General features: G+C 40.2%; 1 protein-coding gene across 3 annotated transcripts in view; it reads left to right on the forward strand.

Moving 5' to 3' along the window:
• The first annotated feature begins 3,179 nt into the window (after window positions 1-3,179).
• Window positions 3,180-24,811, forward strand: part of LOC109997011 (metal transporter CNNM4) — a 44,302-nt gene continuing 22,670 nt past the window's right edge. For 2 of the 3 annotated variants that reach the window (XM_065947759.1, XM_020651366.3), the window contains exons 1-4: window positions 3,181-4,622; window positions 18,364-18,507; window positions 18,583-18,717; window positions 21,035-21,204. In XM_065947759.1, the coding sequence (XP_065803831.1) occupies window positions 3,212-4,622; window positions 18,364-18,507; window positions 18,583-18,717; window positions 21,035-21,204 (1,860 nt within the window). In that variant the 5' untranslated portion in view covers window positions 3,181-3,211. Of the gene's footprint in view, window positions 4,623-18,363; window positions 18,508-18,582; window positions 18,718-21,034; window positions 21,205-24,811 lie in introns of all 3 variants that reach the window. The other variant, XM_065947753.1, reaches the window with a different exon arrangement.

Raw genomic sequence — 24,811 nt, forward strand, 5'->3', positions numbered from 1 at the left:
TGAAATATTTCATTTCTTTGTTTATTGCTTTACTTTTATGTCATTTGGATTTCATCAAGTCTGTTTCTTCACACCTCTGACATTACTCTCCTGGTCTTTGCTTCTGTCCTGTTGTGTGTCTTTATGAGTCTCTGCAGTGTCTCTCTTCCCCCCCCCTCCCCTTTCTAGAACGTAATTTATTTATTTTCATATTTTAAATGCTTTACCATAATGAAATCTTGCAATCGTCTTCATGATGAAACTGGATGCTCTCTGGGATGCAGGAGGAGATGTTGTAGGTGTGTGTCTGCAGCTTATGCTTTGTTGGATTCACCACTGTGGTTCAACACAACTAACAGCTCACTATGAAGGTCAGCTTGTTTTTGCTGATGAGATCAATCTTGATGGATGTGGAAACTTAAAACAATAAATTCATTTCCAAACCTTCCGAGACACTTACCACTTTTCTTCTCCCAGTTTTTTCTCCCAGAGGATTTCTAGTACGCCACAGTCAACTTGAGGACTGGGGAAGAGGAGGCAGAACTTTTTTGTAGCTGATCTCCATCCATCGGGATCCATCAACAGACATTTATCATCTACACAGACAAACCCAGGTGTATAGACCGTATTTGATAGTGTGAGCTCAAGGAGGTCACCACAATTTTTGGTGTTTGCAGGCAAACCTTTTCAGGGAAAGAACAGTTTCAGAAGAAGTTAGTTGGAGAACTACAGAGGCTTTATAGGCTGACTAACAGATATCAATAAAAACAATAAGACTGCTGCAGCTTTGGTAACAGGAGCAAAGGATGAAGAGAGAGTGGAGCACAAGAGGAGTCAAACGGTTTCAGTAAATTCAAATGGTTGGATTAACGTGCAGCTGGGCTGGATAAACAGAGGCCAGGCTTTTTTTGCGCGCTGATCTTGAAGGCCGACGACAAAAGAATGTGAACAGGTCAATGACAGGAGACAAGAAGGACTACAGCTTATGTGACAGAAAAGCTGGGCTGTTAGAGGAGTGTGAGGTCACATTAGAGTTCTAATAATGCTGAAACCAGGAGCAGATATAGTGAAGTGGAGGTGAGTGTGTTTGTTCTTAAAGGCATTGTTTTGTGTATTTAATGGCTGATTGAACACTTTCAGGCAGCAGCTTTGTGGACCAAGGGGCAGGATGATGTTGGGAGAGGAAGAGATCTTTTCAGAAAGGCAGGAGGAAGGTGGGCAGCTTCTGTTGTTTGAGCTATAACTATGTTTTTTTTGTAATGAGCACAACGAGCACCCAAACCTGTTTGAGGAGACCATCAACAGTGGATCACAGGGTTTTGTCAGGCTATTCTTAGAGGAGGAGCATGGACATTCAGGGCAGATTAATATCAGTAATGGAGGGTACTTTTTAGGCACTAACATGTGTTTTCTTCAGAGAAGGACTCTACATACAGGCAGGAAAGTGTTTGTCGCCAATTGTAAAATCTATCAACCGCACAGGTAGCCAAGCCCTAAAGCACTCCTTGCTTTTTGCTGTTTCACACCAAATGTTCATAATTTACAAAATGAAAATCCTGCTGTATTCAAGAAGACTGGAACTTGACAAGTCTGATCATTCGCTCATTTGGAAAATGTTCACTGAGGATATAAATAAACTGAGAAGTGGGGTCATTTTCCCATCTGATTTGAACTGTTTTTAAGACAGTAGTCTCCCTCTGCTGGCTATGAGACATTATGCAGGTTAAAAACGTTCACAAACCAGAAGCTTTATCCACCTCATGTTCATTTGATCTGTAATCAAAAGTGCATCAAGAAATTTTATCAAAAGTTAAAAATGAGGAAAGGGCAGGTCTCACACATGCAACAAAAAATAATTTAGATTAAAGTACATTTTTGAATAAAATTAAAACAGTCAGTTTTTAATGAAAATGTTAAACAACCAATGACTAATACATCTACAACTGCCTTAGTAAATACAAAAATAAATATTTATAAAATAATATATTATGTAAATATAACCACTTTTGGGGATAGTTATTTAAAAAAGATTACGGCATGAATCTCAGTTCTTCAATGAAATCATTGCTTTTCATAATTACTTCAAGATACAGTCACATTTTTTAGAAAAAAAATGATTATGTCATAGTGAGAAAAGTTCAGAAAAGTTAAAAAAAAAAAAAAAAAAACACACACACACACGTACGTACGCAAGCGCACACACTGACACACACACACAGATTTAATCACTTCCAGTCACAAACAAACTCTTCCTTCGTGGTTCTTTTTAAATCAAAAATCCTTCATTCATTGAGCCTTTCATTTGTAAACTTTCATTGTACATTTAACTTGATTACCTGGAATTTAGAGTCAGTTATTGTGATTAACAGTTTTGTGTTGTTTCTGTCACATTTTACAATTATTTTTTATTTTGTTTAATTTCTGGCATATGGGCATATGGGTTAATTTGAAATAAACACAAGATACTTCTGCCTTAAAGGATATTCTAAAAGGAACGTCACAGGTTTCTCAAACAATCAGTGTATCCTAATCACCACCAGGGGGCGAAAGAGGAGCATAAGTACAACAAGTGACGCTTTTTATTTAGTTTAATAACTTTATCAGAACAAAAATGAACTGTGTAAAGGATATAGCCTACTTATTTCATCATATTTCATCATAGTGTTTAAAATTGTATAAAAATATTGCTTTCTTTTTCGAGATTAAATTCAGAGACCCTTAGTAACCAAGTAGCCTTTACCTTTCTGATCTCTTTCATGTATACAAAAGTTTGTACTTATGCATTAAGAAAACATTTTGTTTACTACAAGTCAATTTGAGTTGCTTTTGAATAAAAAAAAAACATTAAATCCAAATGTTTAAGTACTTCTTCTAAATCTAAATTCTTTATCTGCAATTATGAATAAAGTATGAAACATTCAAATAACTTAATTGAATACTCTTCTATAATCGTGTTATCAAAATGGATCATCGAGACTTACAACATACTTTAACTGTGAACAAGTAATGAGCGAACTACAGCAAGAACGGACACAGTCCACCTTAAATGAAAATATACCAGTCTAGCTTAAAACTTATATTTCAGGGGGGCTCGGTCAAGCTCTTTAAGTGACGTTTCCTCTTGTGATTGGCTGCAACTTCGAGGTTTTAGCTGGTATGCAGATGAGAGGGGTGGGCGCGTGGAAACTAGTAGGTGACGTCAGTTCCCCCGTTCACAGAGAGCGAAACAAACATGGCGATAGACTCGAGTGGACGGAGGTTTACGCTTACTTTTTTCGTGTTTTCTTGTGTTTTTGCGGGCAGGGAAGCCGAGGCGGCCTTTTCGGAGACACGAACCCCCCCTCGGATACTGGGCTACCGGCTGGAGGAGAGCGACACGCCGGCAGAGACCTCCGAGAAAGGGGTTATTCAGGTGACCGAGGGGAGTAAAATCACCCTCCTCAGGTTCTATGGGCTCCACTTGTCCCCGGAATGCTCGAAGATCGTCGGCTTCACGGAACTTTACTCCAGCGATAAAGAGGATGACGATTTCGGCGCCATCAGTCTACCATTTAATAGGACTTGTCCCGAAATCACGAAGGATGTAGTGGTGAAGGGGTCCATGGATGTGCGAAACCAGAACACCTCCGGGCTGGTCAGCGTCCACATCAAGCAGCTCCGCAAGAGCGAGATGGTGAAGGTGTTCGGCTTGTGCATCCAGGACCCCCAGGACAAGGAGTGGTACCTGCTGGACGACAAAGACGGCAGACTGCGGGTGGTGGAGGAGAAAAAGTCCCTGCTCCCCGTGTGGCTACAGGTGATCCTCATCTCCTTCCTGCTCGTGCTGTCCGGTATGTTCAGCGGGCTCAACCTGGGGCTGATGGCGTTGGACCCGATGGAGCTGCGCATCGTGCAGAGCTGCGGCACCGAGAAGGAGAAGAAGTACGCGCGGAAGATCGAGCCCATCCGCAGGAAGGGGAACTATCTCCTGTGCTCGCTGCTCCTAGGCAACGTCCTGGTCAACACCACCCTCACCATCCTCCTGGACGACCTGATCGGCTCGGGGCTGGGCGCTGTGGTCGCCTCCACGGTGGGCATCGTTATTTTCGGGGAGATCGTCCCGCAGGCGCTGTGCTCCCGACACGGCCTCGCAGTTGGAGCGAACACCATCATGGTCACCAAGTTGTTCATGCTGTTGACTTTCCCGTTGTCGTGGCCCATCAGTAAGCTCCTGGACTTCGTGCTGGGTCAGGAGATCGGCACCGTGTACAACCGGGAGAAGCTGGTGGAGATGCTGAAGGTCACCGAGCCTTACAACGACCTGGTGAAGGAGGAGCTCAACATGATCCAAGGCGCGCTGGAGCTCAGGACCAAAACCGTGGAGGGTGTCATGACAGCAATCGGCGACTGCTTCATGATACACAGCGACGCTGTTCTGGACTTCAATACCATGTCCGAGATCATGGAGAGCGGGTACACCAGGATACCTGTGTACGAGACCGAGAGGTCCAACATCGTGGACATCCTTTATGTCAAGGACCTGGCCTTCGTGGACCCGGACGACTGCACCACCCTCAAGACCATAACCAAGTTCTACAACCATCCGGTCCACTTTGTGTTTCACGACACCAAGCTGGACTCCATGCTGGAGGAGTTCAAGAAAGGTTTGTGTGAAATGTGTGACACCCGAGTCCTCAAATGACCTCTGTTGTTGTCAGTGACAGGCGAGAAGGAATTTGAGAGCACTGAGAGTCGGGCTGCAACAATTTCCCAAAAGGTACAAACATCTCACCTGTAGGAAAAAGCGAAAGTTATTTTTTTTGAGACTTGAGATTGGGTTAGAGTTTGCTTCACTAAAAGTAACAATTTTAAGAAGCATTTCATGTCAAATTAGTTGTTAAATATGAATCATTTACTAATAACTGGTTGCTGTCGTGCAGGTATAATGGCCATAATGTTCTTGATTTACACAAATAACAACACAAGTGCCGGATTCTTTCCCTTCGTTATTAAAGCCAATTTTGATACGCAGAACACTTTATTATCGATGTTTATTCAGCCTGAGCGGTCAGGCTGTGTTTATAAGGTTATAGCAGAGCAAGACCTTTGAGCTCTTTGAGGTGTAGGCAAGGCACCAATGACCAGTTATGATTGAATTTATTCTGACTGTAACACAAAGCATCAAAAGCACCCCAAAGTATTAAGTGTTGTTTTGTTTCCATTGGCAAACACAGTCTGTGTATCCCATCCTTCTTTTATTAGTTCCTTTCTTTTTGCTAAAATTATTAAATAGACTTACTTTCAAAGCATATTCTTAGTGTACGGACTGTCTTCTAACAGATTATATACATTTGGCTAAGTGCAAAATACATGCTCGAAAGCTGCGTTTAAACATTATTGAACAGCATGACAATTAAATATCGTTGAGCTGCAGAGAAACCATAACAACATTCTCAACATGTTGGCCCCATAATGTGCAGACCCGCTATCTCAGAATCAGAATCGGGTTTTATTGTCGAGTACATTTACACTTACAAGGAATTTGACTTGGTGTATTGGTGCAAAACAATTAACAAGGAAATAACGCAGAACTAGCAACAACTTAAATAATACAGTGTAATAAGCTATTACAATATATAAAATAGAATTTAAAAATGTAAGATATACAATATAAAAAACACAAAATGTACAAAAAGTGCAATGTAGGAGCTGTAACGCATAAAGAACAGTCTCACAACAACACAACAATCTCACAATGAAACAGACATTACACAGCTTTGTTTGCATCATGTCTTTTATTAGGAGGCTGCGTCTGTCTGCCAGACTAATTTGTGTTTGGAGCGTTTGATATCAAAGATGTATTAGTTTTAGATTTCAAGCTGGTGTTAGGCTGGAAGCCTTTTCTCTTAGAGCAGGAGAGATACTCAATCGAGTTTCCATCCAAGAGCCTGGAGACATTTTTGGTTAAAACAAGAGATTTGTTTTATTACAGTTGGAAGTATAAACAGCACTAAACCACATTAGGGGAAAAGTGTTGTTAAAGTTGTTTTTTCTGATAACCCCAGACAGGTTTGTGATATCAAAAACCCTTCCCGCTTTCGCATCTGCTGTACACCCTGCTGCCTTTCCTCTTTCAACACACTCGCACATGCACAACAAAAACACACACACACACACATGCAAAGTCCCTTTCTCAGGAGGACGCACACACACTGACGCCATCCCCCGCAGGGATTTATTTTTCCTCTCTCAGGGATCTTGTCTCAAGGTCACAGACAGTAGAGAGACAACCCCCCCCCTCCCCCCTCCCCTCCCCTCCCCAAACACACACTCACACTTTCTGTTTATCAGAGCACAGTGAGTAAGGAGTGATCTCCTCTCTGTCTTTGTTGCAGTATCCGTATCCTACTGTAAGTTGTAGTAATGAAGGATTACTTTGACTTAACTTAGTTGGCAGCCTCTGCACCATGTTTTTGTAAGATGTTGCCTCACAGAGTATCTTGATTCCAGTCGTGTACTGTCACTCTGCACAGGTCTCAGATCAGCTTCTGTTGACTGTGTTTGGAGGTGTTGTGGTGATGGTGCTGGTGTTGGTGTGGTGTGACATTTGGCTAAGAAATGGCACTGCAGCTCATCCAAGTAGGCTTGGCTGGTGGGAGGGTTGGCAACAAGCTTCAGCACCTGGGCGCGCACACACACACACACACACACACACACACACACACACACACACACACACACACACACACACACACACACACACCATTTTTGAAGACCATAGCAATATAATAAACATTTGACGAGAATTGTTTAATTGAAGAATATGGCGTTGCTACACAGAATCATGTGGAATACTGCACTTTTTTTTAACTTTTGAAATTTGCTCAGTGAAATTTAGACTGCAGGTCCTCAGGTTTTGTTTCATTATTGGAAGGTATCACAGATTAATTATCTCCTCGATGGGAGTCGAAGTGATTTTTTTTTTTTTACATCAGAAATTAAATTGCAGTATTTATTCTGGATGCAATGTCTTGAACATATCAACAATCCCTGTCTCTACATTCACTGACTCACAGATTTTAAGGCAGGTTCTGGATTATGAGTGTGTGTGCGTGTTGATTGCTGCTCCACTGTCAGATAATGAAGTGTGAGAGGGAACTGTTGGTGACTGATGACACAGTTTTAAAGGTAACATTGTCATAACTACTGTGGTATTATTCTGGAAGGTTAAATTATTACATTATGTAAATATTCTTATGGTAAACCTCAAAGGAAATTAAGTGAGGAGAGGATAATCTTAATATTAGTTTCCACTTTGAACCCATGAAAATTCATATATCTATGTTTGGGCGGCACTTATTGTGCAAAGGAGGGCCTGAACATAAGTTCAATACAGGCTGATGATGTGGAACTGTGATTAGTAATGTAACCTTAAAGTCTAACGTAGCTGCATGTGAGTACAGATTATATCTACTTCCTGTCGTTCCTCTCCCATGTGCTCATCTACAGATCAGTTGATTTCTTCTTGAGCTCCTCTGACACACAAGGGGAGAGATTTTTATTAAGGGTCTAATTAAACTGAAAAAAAGGCCAGTGTAAACATATAAGTAAAAACAGACAATAAACAAGAGATTGATTCCTAAAGAAAAAGCAAGAGCTCACTGATGCCCACAGAAGCAAGCTTTCTTTCAGTGTTAAAACATTTTAACCACGTCAGCTTCCACGCTGTGATCGTGATGATGTGGTAACCTACAGGTTTACTTCGCCACCAACCCCCTGCCTCCTCTATGAGCCAACTTGCCACATACAGCTCAAGTTCCTTTCTTCTGCAGCTTAGCATCCGCTTCCACAGTGATGGCATCCAGCAGTGTGTGTGTGTGTGTGTGTGCGGTAACTTTAGGACATACGCAACATTATTAGATCTACTCTGTCAGCTCAAGATTGTAGCTGTTTACCCTTAAGAGTCCCACTGTATACTCTGACATTTTATCCCTCCCGCTGTGTGTTTGTGTGTGTGACCTTCAAGATGGACTAAGCTGTGACCTTATTAGACTACATGAAAATTTAATGACACACTGATTGGCAGGAAATAGTAACAGCAGACATCAAATAAAATGAGAATTCATGCAAGACGGGTAACTTTTAGTTATATAAGTATTCATTTAGGATAGATGATTAAAATTATTTGTACAACTTGTAGAACAAGGATATGAGTTAAGTATTCTGTGATAACCAGGAAGGAGGTTTGACTCATGAATCACTTGTTATATAGAAAACACGCAAACACAAGTGCAGCATGAACTGGAGGCACAAAGTGCTCTGAACATAAACGTATTGTCTTGTATTTTAGCTGGCTGAAAAAATACCATCATAAGAAAAAACACATTAAAGTGAATACGTTTCCTTTGTAATATTATTGTTTGACCATTTTACCTGTTTATTGATAGTCATAATAAAGAAGGTGCAGATTCACATTGGTGTCGTATAGACGAGAGACAAACAATTTTTCTTTAGTGTTCAATATCCAGGAAGGTCAGCATATTTTAGTCATAATGATTATTAAATATCTGAGTTCCCAAAAAAAAGCAAAAGTAACAGGTTTCAGCCTGATAAATACATTTTATATTCATGTTTTTTTTTCCTCCTTTGCTATATTTTAAACACCTTGTTGGGCAAATAAAATCATTTTTAGTACAGCTGAGCTGCTGCTCCTAAGGATTGAGCAAATCAAAATCATCAGTTTGGAAGATCCAGAGTCCTTTTTGACAGTTAATATGTCTTCACTGTTGTAGATTTTTTTTTATTTACCCATACAGAGGTTCTTACCTGGGCCAAGTTATCAACAGAGATGTCCCCCTTCTCATAAACAAAAAACATCCTGTGATCACAACTGATTAAAAAAAAATGAATTAAGCATTTCTATTTTAAAAATCAGCATATACTCTTTACTTTACGCTGCTACTAACTTTAGTTCAGAACTTTTAAAAATGTTTTTGTGATTTTAAACACCAGGTTAAAACTCTAATGGAAATTCCACCACTTTTCATATAATCATTTGTGGAATAATTTAAGGGTACAATTTGCACAAAAAAAGGGGAAAACTAATTTCTTTTATCTCTGTACTGATCAGTCAAATCTGAATTGACTGAAAAATTCAGAGTAGATTTTTCTCTCTATTTGGAGAATGATCCACAGATTTATTGACAATGAATGTTGCATGTTGTGTACCATCAGTTGAAAGCATTATACTGTATCTATTACAATATTTAAAATTACGTTGGACTAGCTGTGGGTTCGTGGGCAGGTGTGGTTCTTTCAGACTAATCACTTGTTGAACTTTGAGCCTCTCAGGAAATGAACCAGCTTGTGTTTAGTTTGTGGTTGTCTGGAGCGTCGGCATTGTCTGCAGTTAATCACTTATCTGTTCAGCCCAGCCGGCCTTCAGGACCACGTTCTGTGTGCTAGCGTTCCATGACCGTTAGGTAGCTTTATGTATACCTTTAAACTAGACTTTATCTCTATGCATTATCATACCGTAACACACTGTATGCAAGTTATCTTCATGAAATACTAGAGCTGTAGAAACATATTATTAGACGACTCTTTAAAAATCTCTCTCTTTCTCAAATTACATTGGTTTACTCTTTTTGATGTTAACATATCTATGAACTTATCTTTAAAATCATAAAAAAAACACAGAATCACAGGTTTGTTGTAAATAGTATATTTTAATAATCCACAATCATGATCTAACTAGACAGGCTAAAAATCAGCATCTTCCTGTGTAGAAAACATCCCATGGTCAGCTCTCCAACAAAGATAAGGAAGTCAATTTGGAGCAGTAGTGAACACTTTATTGTTGGTTATTACATGGTACCACCTTTTTTATATTCTTGTTAGACTGGTAGGTTCACCCAGTTACAGTTGTACAGACCCCGCCTACCAGGCAGGACCTGAAGGGAGACACAGAACACCAGCAGCAGCCTGAAGCAGGTCTCGAGCCTATTGAGGCTGAGCCTGTCACAACTCAGTCATGTGTTCTTGTGAAAGACTGACCTGAGTGACCTTTGAACTCTGCACACACACACACACACACGTGAAATGAGCACACTTCTGCTCACAGTCTTCATAACGCTTAACTTGTGACACTCTCTCCTTGAAAAGACTCAGAACTTAACCCTGAATAAAACCGGACCTTAACCTGTGGCCCAACTGGAACTGACAAGACTCTCTAAGAAGCATGTTAAGTTTTGTTTTTGTCTCTCTAAGCATGAAATAACATAGTTTTACAACTTTGAGTGGAAGATTATTCAGTCCGAGCCTGATAAGTGCTGCCAAAGGGTAGACCTGAATAACAGTATAATAATGGGTGTGTGTCCCTCTCGTGCACTCTGCCCTCTACGTCTACCTCCAGTTATCCTGTTGCTTCCTGCAGTCTGCCCTATCTTTGTTTTTGTGCTGTCTGTCTAGGTAAGAGGAGTTTCAGTCACTCTTCAGGTGGAACAATACCAGTTCTCATTATTAGTGAATTTAAAAATCTAACTTGTGTAGAAAGCTGTTATTATGTAAGAACAGAGCGTGTTCATGTTTGGGCTGGGGGTGCTCCAGTAAAGTTAAAACAAGTGAGGACTAACAAAATAAGAATCTTCCAGATGAATCAAGAATTATTAAACACAAGCCCACATGAATCATAATAATTCAATTAAATCACAGTAATTGTTTTTTGGGGGGGTTTTCTGGACTCTTATTGTAGAGTTTTCATGTGAGAAATAAGGAAAGAACAGTGGTTGGTATTGGTTTCACATTAAGGCCCTGACACACCAAGGAGATCGTCGGCCGTTGGTCCCAGTTGAACCGTTGGTCCCAGTTGAACCGTTGGTCCCAGTTGAACTGTTGGTGAGCGGTCGTCGCCTTAGTTTTTTGTACCTTCTCTGCCCCTGTCGGCCTTTTTTCAGATGATTCGACATGGGTTCCTGAAAGCCCCTTGAGCTGGTCTAAAACCAGCCTTTTCCAGTCAATGTTCTGCATCCCTGATTCAAAAGCCCTTTCACTAGTTGACTACAAAGTCGGATGATTATTTTATCTCCTGAAATGGGTTCAGTGCCAGCTGAGAAAAAAACAACTCAACAGTTGTCTGTTGCTATTTTTAGGCTGTAAAGCATGTTTCTCACAACAAGTACATTTATTTTTGGGGTTCTGCGAGAGTTTGAAATATTTGAAGACAAATCCTTGACCGAGAAAGATCGTTGGGTAATGAAAATAGTCATTGAGATTGATGGATTGTCTCCGTCTTTCCTACTAAAACAGGAAATATAAATCTAAACTCTGAAAAGACAAACTAACAATACCAAAACACATTATTTGTCATTATATGGATACAATTCATGTGTAAGGAAACATCAAGTTTGAAGTAAACATTGCTTTTATAACATTGTGCAGCAAAATGTAAGCATTTTGCAGCTATTGTAAACAGCCATCAAACTGATAGGCATATCATGTGTGAACTTGCTCCTAACATACGACATTTTAACATAGAATTGAATGCTAGATTGGCACTGCATTATCTCCTTTGTCACAGATTTATTCTCTGAGAGATCGTGTGGGACAAAATGTCATTACAGTCGGCGATATATTGTCATCCTGACTAATGTGATACCAGTATCTAATGGCAAACAAAGATATATTATATTAAAAAAAAAAGTATTCTTCCATCAATCAGATATCGTGTCACCTCTTTAGATGATTTTCTTGCAATCTATCACTTATTGCAGAATCATGGTATCATGAAATTAAAGTTAACGTGGGCCTTGTGTCACGTACAGTATCACATTGTGAGTTACCCTGCGATTCCTGCTCCCTACAATAACCATCATTTTACAGCCTTTGAGGTACTTTTGTTGTCTAGTAATCACATGACAGTCGATCCTTTTTTATGAATGACATGCCTATAAAAGACAATCATTCCTTTATTCATGTATCTGTGCTGGACTGGCTCCAAACATGCTAGCATGTCTACAAAATCACTCATGTGGCCTCATGCAATCAGCAGATGGAAATTACAAGCTTTCTTATCAGCCTCCCTCTTTACTCTCTTTTCCTGTCCCTCTGTTGCTGGTCCAAGTGCTGATGGTGCAGCTGCAGTCCTCTCAACTTCTACTAAGTGTGTATGTTTGGTCTGTTTGTCACATCAACACTTCCACACGGTGTGTCATAATGATGTCAGTCAGCAAAAGAAAGACCAGCTCAGCAAAAGAGACTTGATGTCTCAAACACGAGAACACGGCACACTGAGCTGCTTCGTCTTTTAATATGAGCTAAGATTCTTCTAAACATAATTTTAAAACAATACCTGGGCACACAGTTTAGTTGGGGGGGAAAAAGCAATTTGAGCGGGTCACTTTTGTCTCTTTACAGACCAAGACCCAAAGACAAAATATTTAAGATGTTGACACCAGCAAATTGTTAATCTAGCATCAAAAAAGTTGTCAGTATCTTGTCTTTTATTTATCTCCAGCTCTCGACACGGGTTCGGGAAAGCCCCTTGAGCCTGACGCTGTAGTTTGCTGCTCTCACCCATTAGTGCGGTTTCTCTTTATTTGTCGCATCCGCATCTACTTTTCTTTTGACACAAAAAACCAAGGGCTGACAACGCCAGTGCCATTTTACACGCAGACACAAACACTTGAAGGAATCTTGGTGTTCATGCGTTACTTTTAAAGGAAAGGGATCCTTAAATGACTTCTTTCCCTGATTTCCGACTATCCACTATCCTATCCTATGCGATATTTTTCATCCATTAGATGTCGCCCTTGAGCACCAGCATGAAACCAAAACAACTTGCGGTGCATTGTTGTGTTAGCATGCTAATGCTAGCGATCTTTATTATGCTCGTATCTTCACTGCATGTTAATTTACCCGAAATGAGCGTGATCTAGAAACACAGTTAAGCAGTGAGTACAGTATGTTATTCTTCTTTTCTCTAGTCCCTCAATTAAACGACTTTTATTCGCGAGGGGAGGAGTCAGCCGCCGTCCAGGCGATGTAAACAAAGTGAAGATAGGACTCGGAAAACTCGGAAAACATCACAGACAGTGGGACTCGTGTGTTACACACATTGTAGACAGTCATGACTCTCAGAGTTATTTTCAGAGGATAAACTTGATTTCTATTACATTTAAGTGTGAAAAATCGCATATAAAGCCTTTAAGGGGTTGACCTGTCCCACACAACATGCCTGTTTTTGTTATTACTCTGTTCAAGCAAGTGTCAGTGTGTACGAGTGCAGTGTGCATATTTGCGTCTGCGCATTGTTGTTTCCTCCCCACTCAGTGGTCATGTTTTGCAGTCAGTGGTTGTGGTCAGTGCTGCTGATATGTGTCGGTCCGACTGTGCGTGGGTGGTATGCGTGTGGCATTCCTTTCCCATACAGACACATCACGCTCCCCCTCGTCCTTTTGTCGCCGATGTTTCATGTCAACAAACAGGCCGGCTCGCACGGCTGGTGCGGGAGAGCAAAAGGGCAGGGAAACGGGGAAGGTCACCCGACTTGCTGGGAATATCTGTGTTTGTGTGCATGTGTGTTTGTGTCTGATGAAGAGCACTAACTCACCGTTTAAATTCAATTCATGATCAAACATTACTAACGAAAGAAGGAATATCTTCACATGTTTAAACTAAAAGGATCGAACACACAAACACAATCTTGTGTAATTAAACCTCCTATGAAGCTGTGAAATCTCATGGGTAGAAAAGTGTGATTCATTTGCTGGTTGAGATTGTGTATTGTTCCTTAAAAAGAGATGCCGCAGCCTGAAGCTCAACAGCGTTGAGCGTTTGTGATAAAGGTTAACGTGTTTCTCGGTTCCTGTTTTGATAAGTTGTACTTCTCTCTCAGCGCTCTGTAAGTTTGTTGGGGCTTTATGTGGAGAAGAAAAAAAATCTGCTGTTGAACCATTTGTTAAGCACAGAATGTCGGCTATGAGCATAAAGAACATAATAAACAATAATTAATCCTTCATAAGAGTTATCAGACAATTCTTTAAACAATAATCATGAGAAACATACTGTATGAGCTAATGCATTGAGGGCCTTTGTGTGTGTGTACCCATTTGTGGGTGTGTTTATGGATCTGCACACACATTTGGTGATCTATTTACGCATTAACAAGCAGTTTTGATCCAATAACATCTCAATAGGATACACTTTGAATCTGATTATATACAAGCCAAGGCAGTTAAGTCATATTCCTGTATGACAAGCACTGTGGTTGCATAGTTTGAAACAGAAATGATTGTACTTTAATATATACAGTATGCAGTAAACATTCCTCTTTATAGTTTAACTACCTATATTCAGCTTGAAATAATAGTTTGATCTCCCATTACCTACATGTTGTTTCTCCAGGAATACACCACTTCCTTTTATGTGTGTGAAAAGACACAATTAAAGGATAAATAAAAAGTGAAGTGAAAATAAAGGTATGTGTAGTTTTTAAGTTTTTCTTTTAGTATTTCTCTTTTTCTCGGGGTGGCAGTAGCTCAGTCTGTAGGGACTTGGGTTAGGAACTGTGAGGGTCGCTGGTTCAACTAAGATACTAAGGTACTAAGATCCCAATTAAAGAGTACTAAATTGCGTGTTCGTTTCAACAAACTGCACGTTTGGTTGGTGGGCATTTTGCGGGTGCTCTGCTAAGAAAATTTGCGTGAATGACACCAGGTGCAAACCTTGTGGAGGCGGTAGTACTTAAGTTAGGTTTTTGGGGGCGCTGGTGGCGCAGTGGTTAGTGCGCGCGCCCCATGTATGGAGGCTGTAGCCTCAAGCGGGCGGCCCGGGCTCACATCCCACCTGTGGCTTCCCTCCCGCATGTCATTCCCCACTCTCTCTCCCTGATTTCCGACTCTACACTGTCCTATCTCTCCATTAAAGGCATAAAAAGCCCAAAAATAAATCTTAAAAAAAAAAAGTTAAGTTTTTGCGTGTTCTACTGGTTTAAGTCATGGAGAGTTTGGACGGAAAGCAGGATGACTGCAAGTGCAAAATAGGGATCAGTGGAAGAGACATTAAACGTACAGTATTTTCGAGTCATAGCAGATAAAATTGAATATTACAAAAAGAAAATTTGGCTTATAAGAAAATCTTGACATTGAACAGGGCCTCTCTTTTCTTCCCGCCATCTTTTGAAGATGAATTGTCATACATTGCGCAGAAGGTGCGAGCTGTCTCCTCTGTGGCGCTCAGGCACGACACTCCCCCCATCCAAGTGTAGCAGCAGCGGGCTTTAGAGGGAGGAGACGCACGCATTATGGAGAGGAGCGCACCAGATCTGTATGCCTTCTTTGATCGTGCTTATGCCTCCTCCTAACTTTAATAACAGCAGCCTGTTGTGCGTAACGCTGGAATCCTGGGTTAGCACGTTCTTTTCAAAGGTGATAAATACAGACACCGTCACAATCACAGCAAATTTTGCCAGGCTTGGTAAATCGCAACGCGTGTACTAACTTTCATTCATTAAGGCAAACGTACTAAATTGACAATGCGTGTTGTTTTGCTCATATGAAAGACGCAATCCTTCCTGCGCGCCGTTAGTAGATCAGATAGCACTTTTTTTTTGCTGGTGGTATCAAGTTTGCACACGTTTTAAGACACGCAAACCTTTAGTAAATCAGGCCCAGAATGTAAACCAGAATTTCCCTCAGGGCTTAATAAAGTATTTTAAAATCAAATCAAAAATCTAAATTAAATGAAAGTTCTTGTCAAATAGAAAGCTTGAAACCACACATATATTCTAAAAAGCATAGCCAGGAGTAGTTGGTAAAATATAAGTTCTCTTAAGAGTGTTAATGTGAGACCTCTTGATGAACTTAGGAGGGAACAGTGTCAGCCTTTTTAGAGACCCATCCCTGTCACTTTAGCTTTCACTCTGGAGAGAAGGTGAGTGATGGAGGGATGGAGTTTACAAAAGGAATACTCTCGTGTCACATCAGATACTCAGATTGATGTTTGACAGCTTTTCGGATTTGTGTGTGTGTGTGTGTGTGAGCTCGAGGTGAGTGTGCTGCATCAGGACAAACAAACAAACGCATCTCGCATGGAAATCCGCAGCTGCAGATGCACAGGAGCAGGCTGACTTTGTGGGTTTTCTAATTGTAGACTCAGCTGATATAGGTCAGACACTGAATGCATGACGAGGCCTGTGCATGGCTTCCTCGTACAGTTTGTGTGTGTTTATGTGTGTTTGCCCTTGTGTGTCCAATGGAGTCAATATAGACACTCAAGTGACTCCTCAGTAACTGGGGGTAAGTATGTCCCCTGGGGTCCTACTTCCTCTGAAATATTGACTCAGCACCGCAGGGAGAGGTCACACACACACACACACACACACACACACACACACACACACACACACACACACACACACACACACACACACACAGAGTTTCTTTTCCATGACACGATGTCTCTATTTCTGTTTCTACAGAGGTCTTGTGTGGAATCAACAATGTTAAGCTAATGAGTAATGTTCTCAAAGGGTTCTAATGGTGGGACACTGTTGACTCATGCTTTTGTCTGGAGGAAATAATGAAATCATATCCTTCTTAGTTATGTGATGTCATTCCAAGGAAACCACATTTTTGGGTAGGAGATGAAACAAGTTCCCGTTGCCAAAATCTGTCAAAAAATTAAGCAGTACTTAGTTTCGGCTGGGGTTCCTGGTTGAAATGCTGTGTTCCTGTAAAAGTGTCCTTGTTCGAAGGAAAAATTCCTGCAATGTGCCAAATGTGTCTTGAAAATAAACCACTTCGTTTTGATCAAATGAAATGCACTTGCCATATTGTCAGACATTTTCTAGACTAAATGAATGGATTATCTGAAAAATGTCCCAGAAAAATAAGTTTATACAAAAAAAAACATCAAACCTCATGCAGTGATAAGAATAGTTTGGACCTTGTTTTGCTGGTCATTGTGCCAAAAATGTATATCCAGGCTTACTCAACCCTCATTTCCAGACCTAAACATCTCAAGACTAAATATACAGTCCATCACCCGCCTGCCTCTACCGAGGTATCTCAGGACATCACAGACTGTCACTGTGAAGCCAGCCTCGTTGGAAATACATTCCTCTGCTCTATATATGTAGATAAACTAGGCAAGGTCGAAACTAAGAGCGGTTGAGTGTGTTTGTGTTGTAATGGGCAGGCATCAAGGACACACGCTCGCACAAAGACAGCCACTTAAAGCCTCTGGTCTTCTTTTTAATCGTTTGTCATATGAGCTCTTTGTAAATCCCATTGATCTCTTGCTCTCATTTTGGAAACAAACAGTTGATGAATCCTCTACCATCTCTTTTTCTCTCTTGTTTTGTTCCTTATCATGATCTAGTACCTTGTGGTTGCAGGCTAGAATGACAATGAAAAGTGTACCGAATGAATGAATGAACATTTATTTATTTTCATGTCAGGTCATTTACATGACCCATCCCACATTATTATTCTAACACATTGCCCGAGAGTCAATCAAAATGTTTCAGCATGTCATTTAGCCAACATCACAACAGCACCATTAAAATGAACCATCCTCCAAATGATAACAATAATGTGATACCCTTCACAGATGCTGTTTTTTTTAACCAAAATGAAAGACAACTAAATTACATAGCCCTCAACAATCTTGCAAATTGAAACAAATCTCTTGATATTGGCATGTCTGTCAGAGAGAGAGAGTCTATTTTAGACCAGTTGTTGCATGTGAACCCTCATACAGGCTCTGAGTTGTCTGGATTGAAGAGGAGAAAATGTAATGTAACACCCTTGGCCAAAGTCCAGACCCAATCCCAACAGGAACTACCCATACACATTAACAGGCTGTATGTGGTGCAAGCACAAAGAGTGGGCTGATGGGTGAATGTTAGAAAAGACCGCTATCAGATAGATATCCATCACGATATGATTGTTTGTCATAATGAGGGACTTAGCAAAGGTTTGTGTAAGGTAGAGCATACAAAGAAAAGCTGAGGTGTGTTGACAATATGAAGTGACAACTGTGTAGTTTTATTTTGAAGGAACATGCAGAATACAGCTGCGAGTGTTTTTAGAGAACAGCTCCAAAAAGCTCCAAAAGAAATGTATTAAGTAATTTACTTTTCATTTTCAGTGTATTTGTAGTTCCGGACTGATCCTTCTGGGTGCCGTTTATAGAGAAAAATGTTTCCAATAGTTGAGATTACAATCTTTTGCTTCTCTGGATCGTCATGAAAAATCAACATGTCAGGAAATGTTGGCATAACCAGCATAAACCTTTCTCCTTCCACCCTGCTTTTGCCAGACTTGATTCAAAGGCGTTATGGAGTAGATGTATTAGGGAGCCGAACACCCCACTTATGTTCCTGATCCCTTTCCTCCACTTTAGGAAAATCTCACCTGGCCATCGTCCAGAAGGTGAACAACGAGGGGGAGGGAGATCCTTTCTACGAGGTGGTGGGGTTGGTCACCCTAGAAGACGTGATCGAGGAGATTATCAAATCAGAGATTCTGGATGAATCAGATCTTTACAGTAAGTTACCAACAAAGCTTTTTCTTTAATCAGCAGGGATGAATATTTTGATCTAATGTGTGTGTCTCTTCTCAGCTGATAACCGTAACAGGAAAAAGGTTGCACCCAATAAGAATAAGAGAGACTTCTCTGCCTTCAAACACGAGAGCGAATCAAAAGTGAAGGTCTCTCCTCAGCTGCTGCTCGCTGCTCATCGCTTCCTTGCTACAGGTAGGGAATGGACAGATGCACACAGACATGCACACAGAGTCATTCATCACAATAATACTTGATGCTGCCAGTACATTATTTATCATTTGTAAACTGACTGTGCATTTGATCATTTATCTGGGATTTGAAGACACAACAGATCCTTGTTATTATGTCAGGATGGATTCTGTCATTTTGCCATCTGACAAGCTCAGCGGGTTCAAACATGCTTGAGCCTCAAGGGAAGAAGATTGTACAGTCCTGTTTTTACCTGCTCAGCTGTATTAAAGAGTGCTGTACAAATATAAATATTATTATTATTGTTGTAGGCAGGGACCAAGTTTAAATGTGTTTCTTTACTTGGAAGGCCATATTGAAAATCAGAGAAGTACCGGTAAGCCTGCCTGTGCTTACCACCACAAGAAGACTCTGGATGCAGGCCAGCTGGATGTCATGCCTCCACACTGCTACAATTCACCTGAGAACATGTTGCACAATGTCCAGTTAGGGAGCGTTAGCTGATATGCTCTGCCAGAATTAGCTAGCCAATGCTAGCATGACGTAGCACTTTCTAGTCTCACAGACACTTAATACAGGTGGAAGTCAGACTCCAATCTGCTGCAGTATCTGCAGGTTTTCTTTTGGTTGATGATTGAAGATTGATGCTTTTATTTTTCTTTCTATTTACATTACACAGGACTTTTTTTTTTTTTCCGTTCTGTTTTCAGCCCAGGACGTTTCTGTTCCCTGCTTTTCTTCTTGCTCATATCAACGATCATCACCCAGCTCTTTTTACATTTAGTTTGATTTTGGTGTTTTTATACCTGGAGTGTCACTGATCTTTAAGAGATATGATCCAGACACAGGTCAGGGAGCTTTTTTGGAGTGGATCATGGCAGCATAGTGTAAAGCTTTATGATATAACTTAAAGGACATCAGTGTTCTGCAGCAGCAGTGATTTGTAAGTGTGATGTCTTTTCGTACTAAGAAAAAAATGAACAAACCGTGAAGATGATAAAATGTATAGGCGGTGAAAATGTTTTGCATAAGTGAGCCACAGCAGTGACTAACAGTTTTTGTCTTGATTAAATAAACCAGACGAACTTGTTCATATAATACGTTAACCAGAGTGAAAGGAGTTTGTTTGCCTTCTAGATGATGAATGTCGACATCGGTCGTGTACGCCTCACCTCTCGCTGCTTTGAGAGGGTTTTGTTTGCAGGGTGGACTGTTGTTTTGTTCTCAGCTTGGGTGGGGTTGAAGGCACTTCGGGTTGAGCCTTTATTGCAACAGCCTCCTCTACGGAGATTTGAGATTTCACCAGTTCTTTCTTCTAACAGGAAAAAAAATCAACAATTATGTTAACTTGCTTTATTAACAAGAAGGCAGATAATAACTAATTCACCAGGCTTATTTTAGGAAAATATATATTTTTTAAGCCTCCCTTAATCTACTTCCTAATTCCAAGATTTATTGAATAAGTGTCTGTGTGGTGTCAAAAATAGTTAAGAAATGCTCAACACAAGTATAGCCCTGGCTTGACATTTTCTTTTGGCATTTAGATTATTAGTGTAAAAGTGTGAAAATAGATTAACCATCTTTAAGACATCACAGGTTACAAAAAGTATTACATAAAGAAATAAATAAAAAAGGGAACCGAAACTGCAAATAAAGATTCCCTGACATAAAACAATTCAGTACACAAAATATTAAAGACCCTGTGTAATAATTTCCCACAGGCAATGGTACTTAAAAGTCCTATTTTGTCCATCAGAGAGTCGAAGTTAGAATATACATTCAGTTTACAATTTTTAATTTGTAATATATTTATGATGATTCAATAATGGCCAATAGTTGATGAACAATTCAACTATAAACTAATTGACACATTTTTGCAGCTCAGGTCTTAATTCATGTAAAATCCATTTAGGTCAATGAAAGCATTAGATTAGTTTAATGTGCTTTCTAATTCGTCTTGATCACTTCATCCTTTAATCCTTTTCTTCATTAACTTTGTCACGGTAAAGTTTATATGTTACACTCCTTTGTTCAGGGTACATTAAACTGTGTGTAGCAGATGTACTTGGCACACACCTTGTTACATAATAACATGTTGTACTACAGACAAAAGCATGAATGACTCATGTGACAAGAACCTGAATCTGATGTCAGCAGGTGAGAAAGTAGCCGCTACACAGTTGTATAGGTGCATCATATAAAGATGTGTGTATTGAACTATACTGATATCCAAAAACCTAGGGTGATATTTGTGTTGTGTGTCATTAAAAATAGACTTGTATAATATAGCGTAACATAATTTCCTCATCTCCTCCTGCAGAGGTGAGCTTGTTCAGCCAATCACAGGTGTCAGACAAAGTGCTGCTGAGAATCCTGCGCCATCCAGACGTGATCCAGGAGATCAAGTTCAACGACAGCGACAAGCGCTCGCCCCATCACTACGTCTACCAGAGGGGCAAACCCGTGGACTACTTTGTCCTCATCCTGCAGGTATGTTATCTTTACGATCAATGGGGTGAGGCATCAGTTCAACCTGTGACTGCTGGGTGCTTCAGCGTGGGTGAAATAGCAGGTCTGACCTTCGAAAAGCTGATTAAAAGGAGATCAGGCTCTTTTAAAACCTCTTCCCATAGCTCTCCTTGTTTCAGAGATCATTCTTGACTTTTGACATCGCTGTTGACAAAGCAGTCTGAACACCCTGTCCATTAAGTAGCTGATCTGGGGCCAAACTGGTCTTCACTGAAAGATCAATGGTTAGATGCACAGCAAACAGGTGCTCTTTGGGGAGCCTGGACTGTAACCATGAAAAAGTCTGAAAAAGAGTTTAGGAGGCAAACACAAAAAATATATCCAAGGCCCTCTGTTGTGTTACAAATATTCAAAAGACTTTATCAGTTCATGGCTATAGGTAGCTAACATCGTGTTTTCAGTTCATCAGAGCCTTCAACAGGGTGCAAAGATCATGGAAGTATGTCATTATATAGCGACATAAATCAACCAAAAAATTATATAAGCAATAGTGTACAACACAAGTACAGAATATTTGAAATTATCCCTTGTTAATCAGGAAAAAAAAATTATAGTAAAGAAAAAATAAGTGCCCAATAGAAGTTCATAAAATGTTGAAGAAGATGATATACAGGTAACAAGGTAGATTTCTTTGATTGCTTGCTGTCCACTGGTAAGCTAACATTTGAGACCCAAGTCAAGACAGCAAATGTGTTCCTAGGTCAAACAAACAAAACCTGATTCACATTCAGTACTCTGATTGGTGTCCACCTTGTCCTTGAAAGCTGTCCTTGGTCATCAGATTTACGAGGTGCTGTTACTAGTGCAGATAAATGTGTTCCTGACCTCTGTTCTTTAATTGCCATTTTAGCTACTGCAGCAGCAACACGCTACTGACAATAAAAGGGCTAAAATCGAAAGAACAATATTAATATTAAAGGCTTGATCCCCAAAACACAGTCACTAAAGAAACGAAACAGAAGTGTGGCATGCTCTAGTTTGGAGCAGTCTAGTCTGACTCACTGTGATGAACAAATCCCGCCCTCCAAATGTCAAATTCAAAAAGCTTCAGCCAGGACCCTGATCTCAGTCTCCATCTCGTCTTCCTCTACCCGTCCACTCATCATTTGAAACTTAGCGGCACTCAGTGCTCTGTCTTGTTGTTAAACTCGGCTCTGAGTTTTAGCTTGTGACAGATGGAGGTGGGCGTCACACTCAGCAAAAAAAAAAACCCTCAAGGGTCCAGAGACTGTTGATAAAGTGTGTCTGTGTTTGCTAAAGTTTCTGTTTGCATGTTTGTAGCTTTCAACAACAAGTTGAGTCATTACGCAAGTGAGTTCTAGTTATTTTGATGTAGAGTTAAAAAAAAAGAAATCTAAATAAACATTCACTGCTCCTCTAATCAGTGAATCAATGTTGAAGCCTCACTGGGATTTGTTCTACAAAAAAAGACCCAAGTGGCCTTAATGACAAAAAAAAAAGGAGTTGGTTTGTGTTTCATTTTGCTTTATCTCTTATCTGCACTTCCCTGCTGTACAACATTATCCGCTCTTTTCTTCCTCTTCTTTTCGTCTGCTGTCAACTTCTTCTTTGTCCAACACACGCAAGTTTACGTTACCCTCTTTCATGTTGTAAGTGCCACCATGAGGAGTCATGAAGTAGTGATGCAGAGAGTCAAATTGGCTGGGAAATCTTTTTAGAGCGCTGTTGTTCTTTTAAAAAAAAAAAAAAAAAAAAATCAATATTTGGCATTAACGATTCAATCAGAATATCAAACGAGTCAAGTCGATAATATATTGTGTTATCAATCATTTGACTTGTGCCGTATCCCTCCAATTATCCCTCAGACCCCTCTCTGTCAGAGAAGAGCAGCTTTAAAGGTAGTAACTGTATATTAAGATCATTTAGTAAATATTCAAGTCTGTATACAAGTAGAATTTAGTTGATTTATGATTGAGTCCAGACTCAAACTTTCAGCCACTTTTGTCATCAAGCTTTCAATTTAAGTAGATGTTGATTATCAATATACAGACTTCTGTTCCCACCAATCACATTAAAGAAGACGCAAAGCAATCATTTTATGAATGCAGAGCGTATTCTCCAAACTCTGAGTACTTGTGTTGTCATACCAACAGTAACCACAAATGATCCAAAGGCAGTCAACTCTACGAGGAGATTATCCGGCTTCTTAAAGATGCTTAACAGTAGGGTTTGGTGGAGTGCCAGGCTGCAGGAGGTTAAAGCCAACCTTCTGAACGTTGTAGTAGCCTTACTATGTTTGAGGTTCTGTCCTGTTGGTGAATCATGTAAAAGCAGATTTCAGTTTTATTGAGCCAGTTTTGAGTCATTGAGATTAGACATTTCTTAGCTGTAGCCAAGAGTAGCATCAACACACAGTTTCAACAGTTAACATTCTAACATGCTTATTCAACCACTGGATAGTACCCAAAGAAAACTAATGTCTCCCACTGTATGGACTTAAATATACCTCTGTTGGAGCACTAATGTTATAATCAACCATGAGCGATTTAAGTCTTCCAAAATGTCATCATTTTAACACAGAAGCAGAAAGAAATCAAATCAAAAAAAATAAAAAATCAACTTTATTTATATAGCACTTTAAACACAACATTGATTGATTGAGGCGAGTTTTAAAAACACCAATAGTGGGAGAGAGACGGATGTCTGGGGGCAAAGAGTTCCATAGTTTTGGTCCTGCAATAGAAAAGGCCTGATCCCAAAGAAAGAAAGGAGTTAGGAAAGTGGGGGTTACCAGTCCTAAAGGACATGCTCTTAATTAGAGCTCCTCATTATATAGGATGTGAGTTGAGCGAGGAGAACATCTTACTCACTGAAATGAATACACCTACTGTACCTCCCTCTGCATGCTCACACACTCTAAACACACAAACATTACCCAAACTGCATTTGATCGTCTGCTGTATCCACACACTGTGTACATGTACACGTGTGCTATTATCCCACTATGTGGGAAAATGATGCTTCATAGTCTTGAATTTGCAGTTCCCCACACATTTATTTCTCACTTGTCTGATATGCCTCTGTGCATAAACAGCAATTAGTTCAGTAAAGCAGAGATCGCTTCAACTTTCTCCCTGCTGATCTTCTCTGTGAGACCCCCCCCACACACACACACACACACACACACACACACACACACACACACACACACACACACACACACACACACACACACACACACACACACACACAGTGTGAGGCTGGATACGGAGGATGTTGTGAAGAGACCCCACATGTTGAATAGTAATCCTCTGAGACCTTTTTGGAGAGAGTGGCATTTAGTGTCAGTGTGCCAGGAAGGAGACTTTCACAAGAGGAAAGATCCTGCTGGAGCCGGTATTTGGGAAAAGTTGTGTGTGTGACTGCAGTATACCGGTAAATCCTGTGGGCTTCAGGCAGATTTCAAATGCAGCAGCTAAAGAGGTGAAGTGTCTCAACTCAAAATGCTGTTTTGCTTTGCTCGTTGTCTGACTCAGGTAATATCTAATCAAAGTAAAAAATGAGACGTTTTTTTACATAGATTAAATGTATCTATATAGTTCTCTAA

Source organism: Labrus bergylta, chromosome 2 (assembly GCF_963930695.1).
Source record: "Labrus bergylta chromosome 2, fLabBer1.1, whole genome shotgun sequence".
Classification (NCBI taxonomy): domain Eukaryota; kingdom Metazoa; phylum Chordata; class Actinopteri; order Labriformes; family Labridae; genus Labrus; species Labrus bergylta.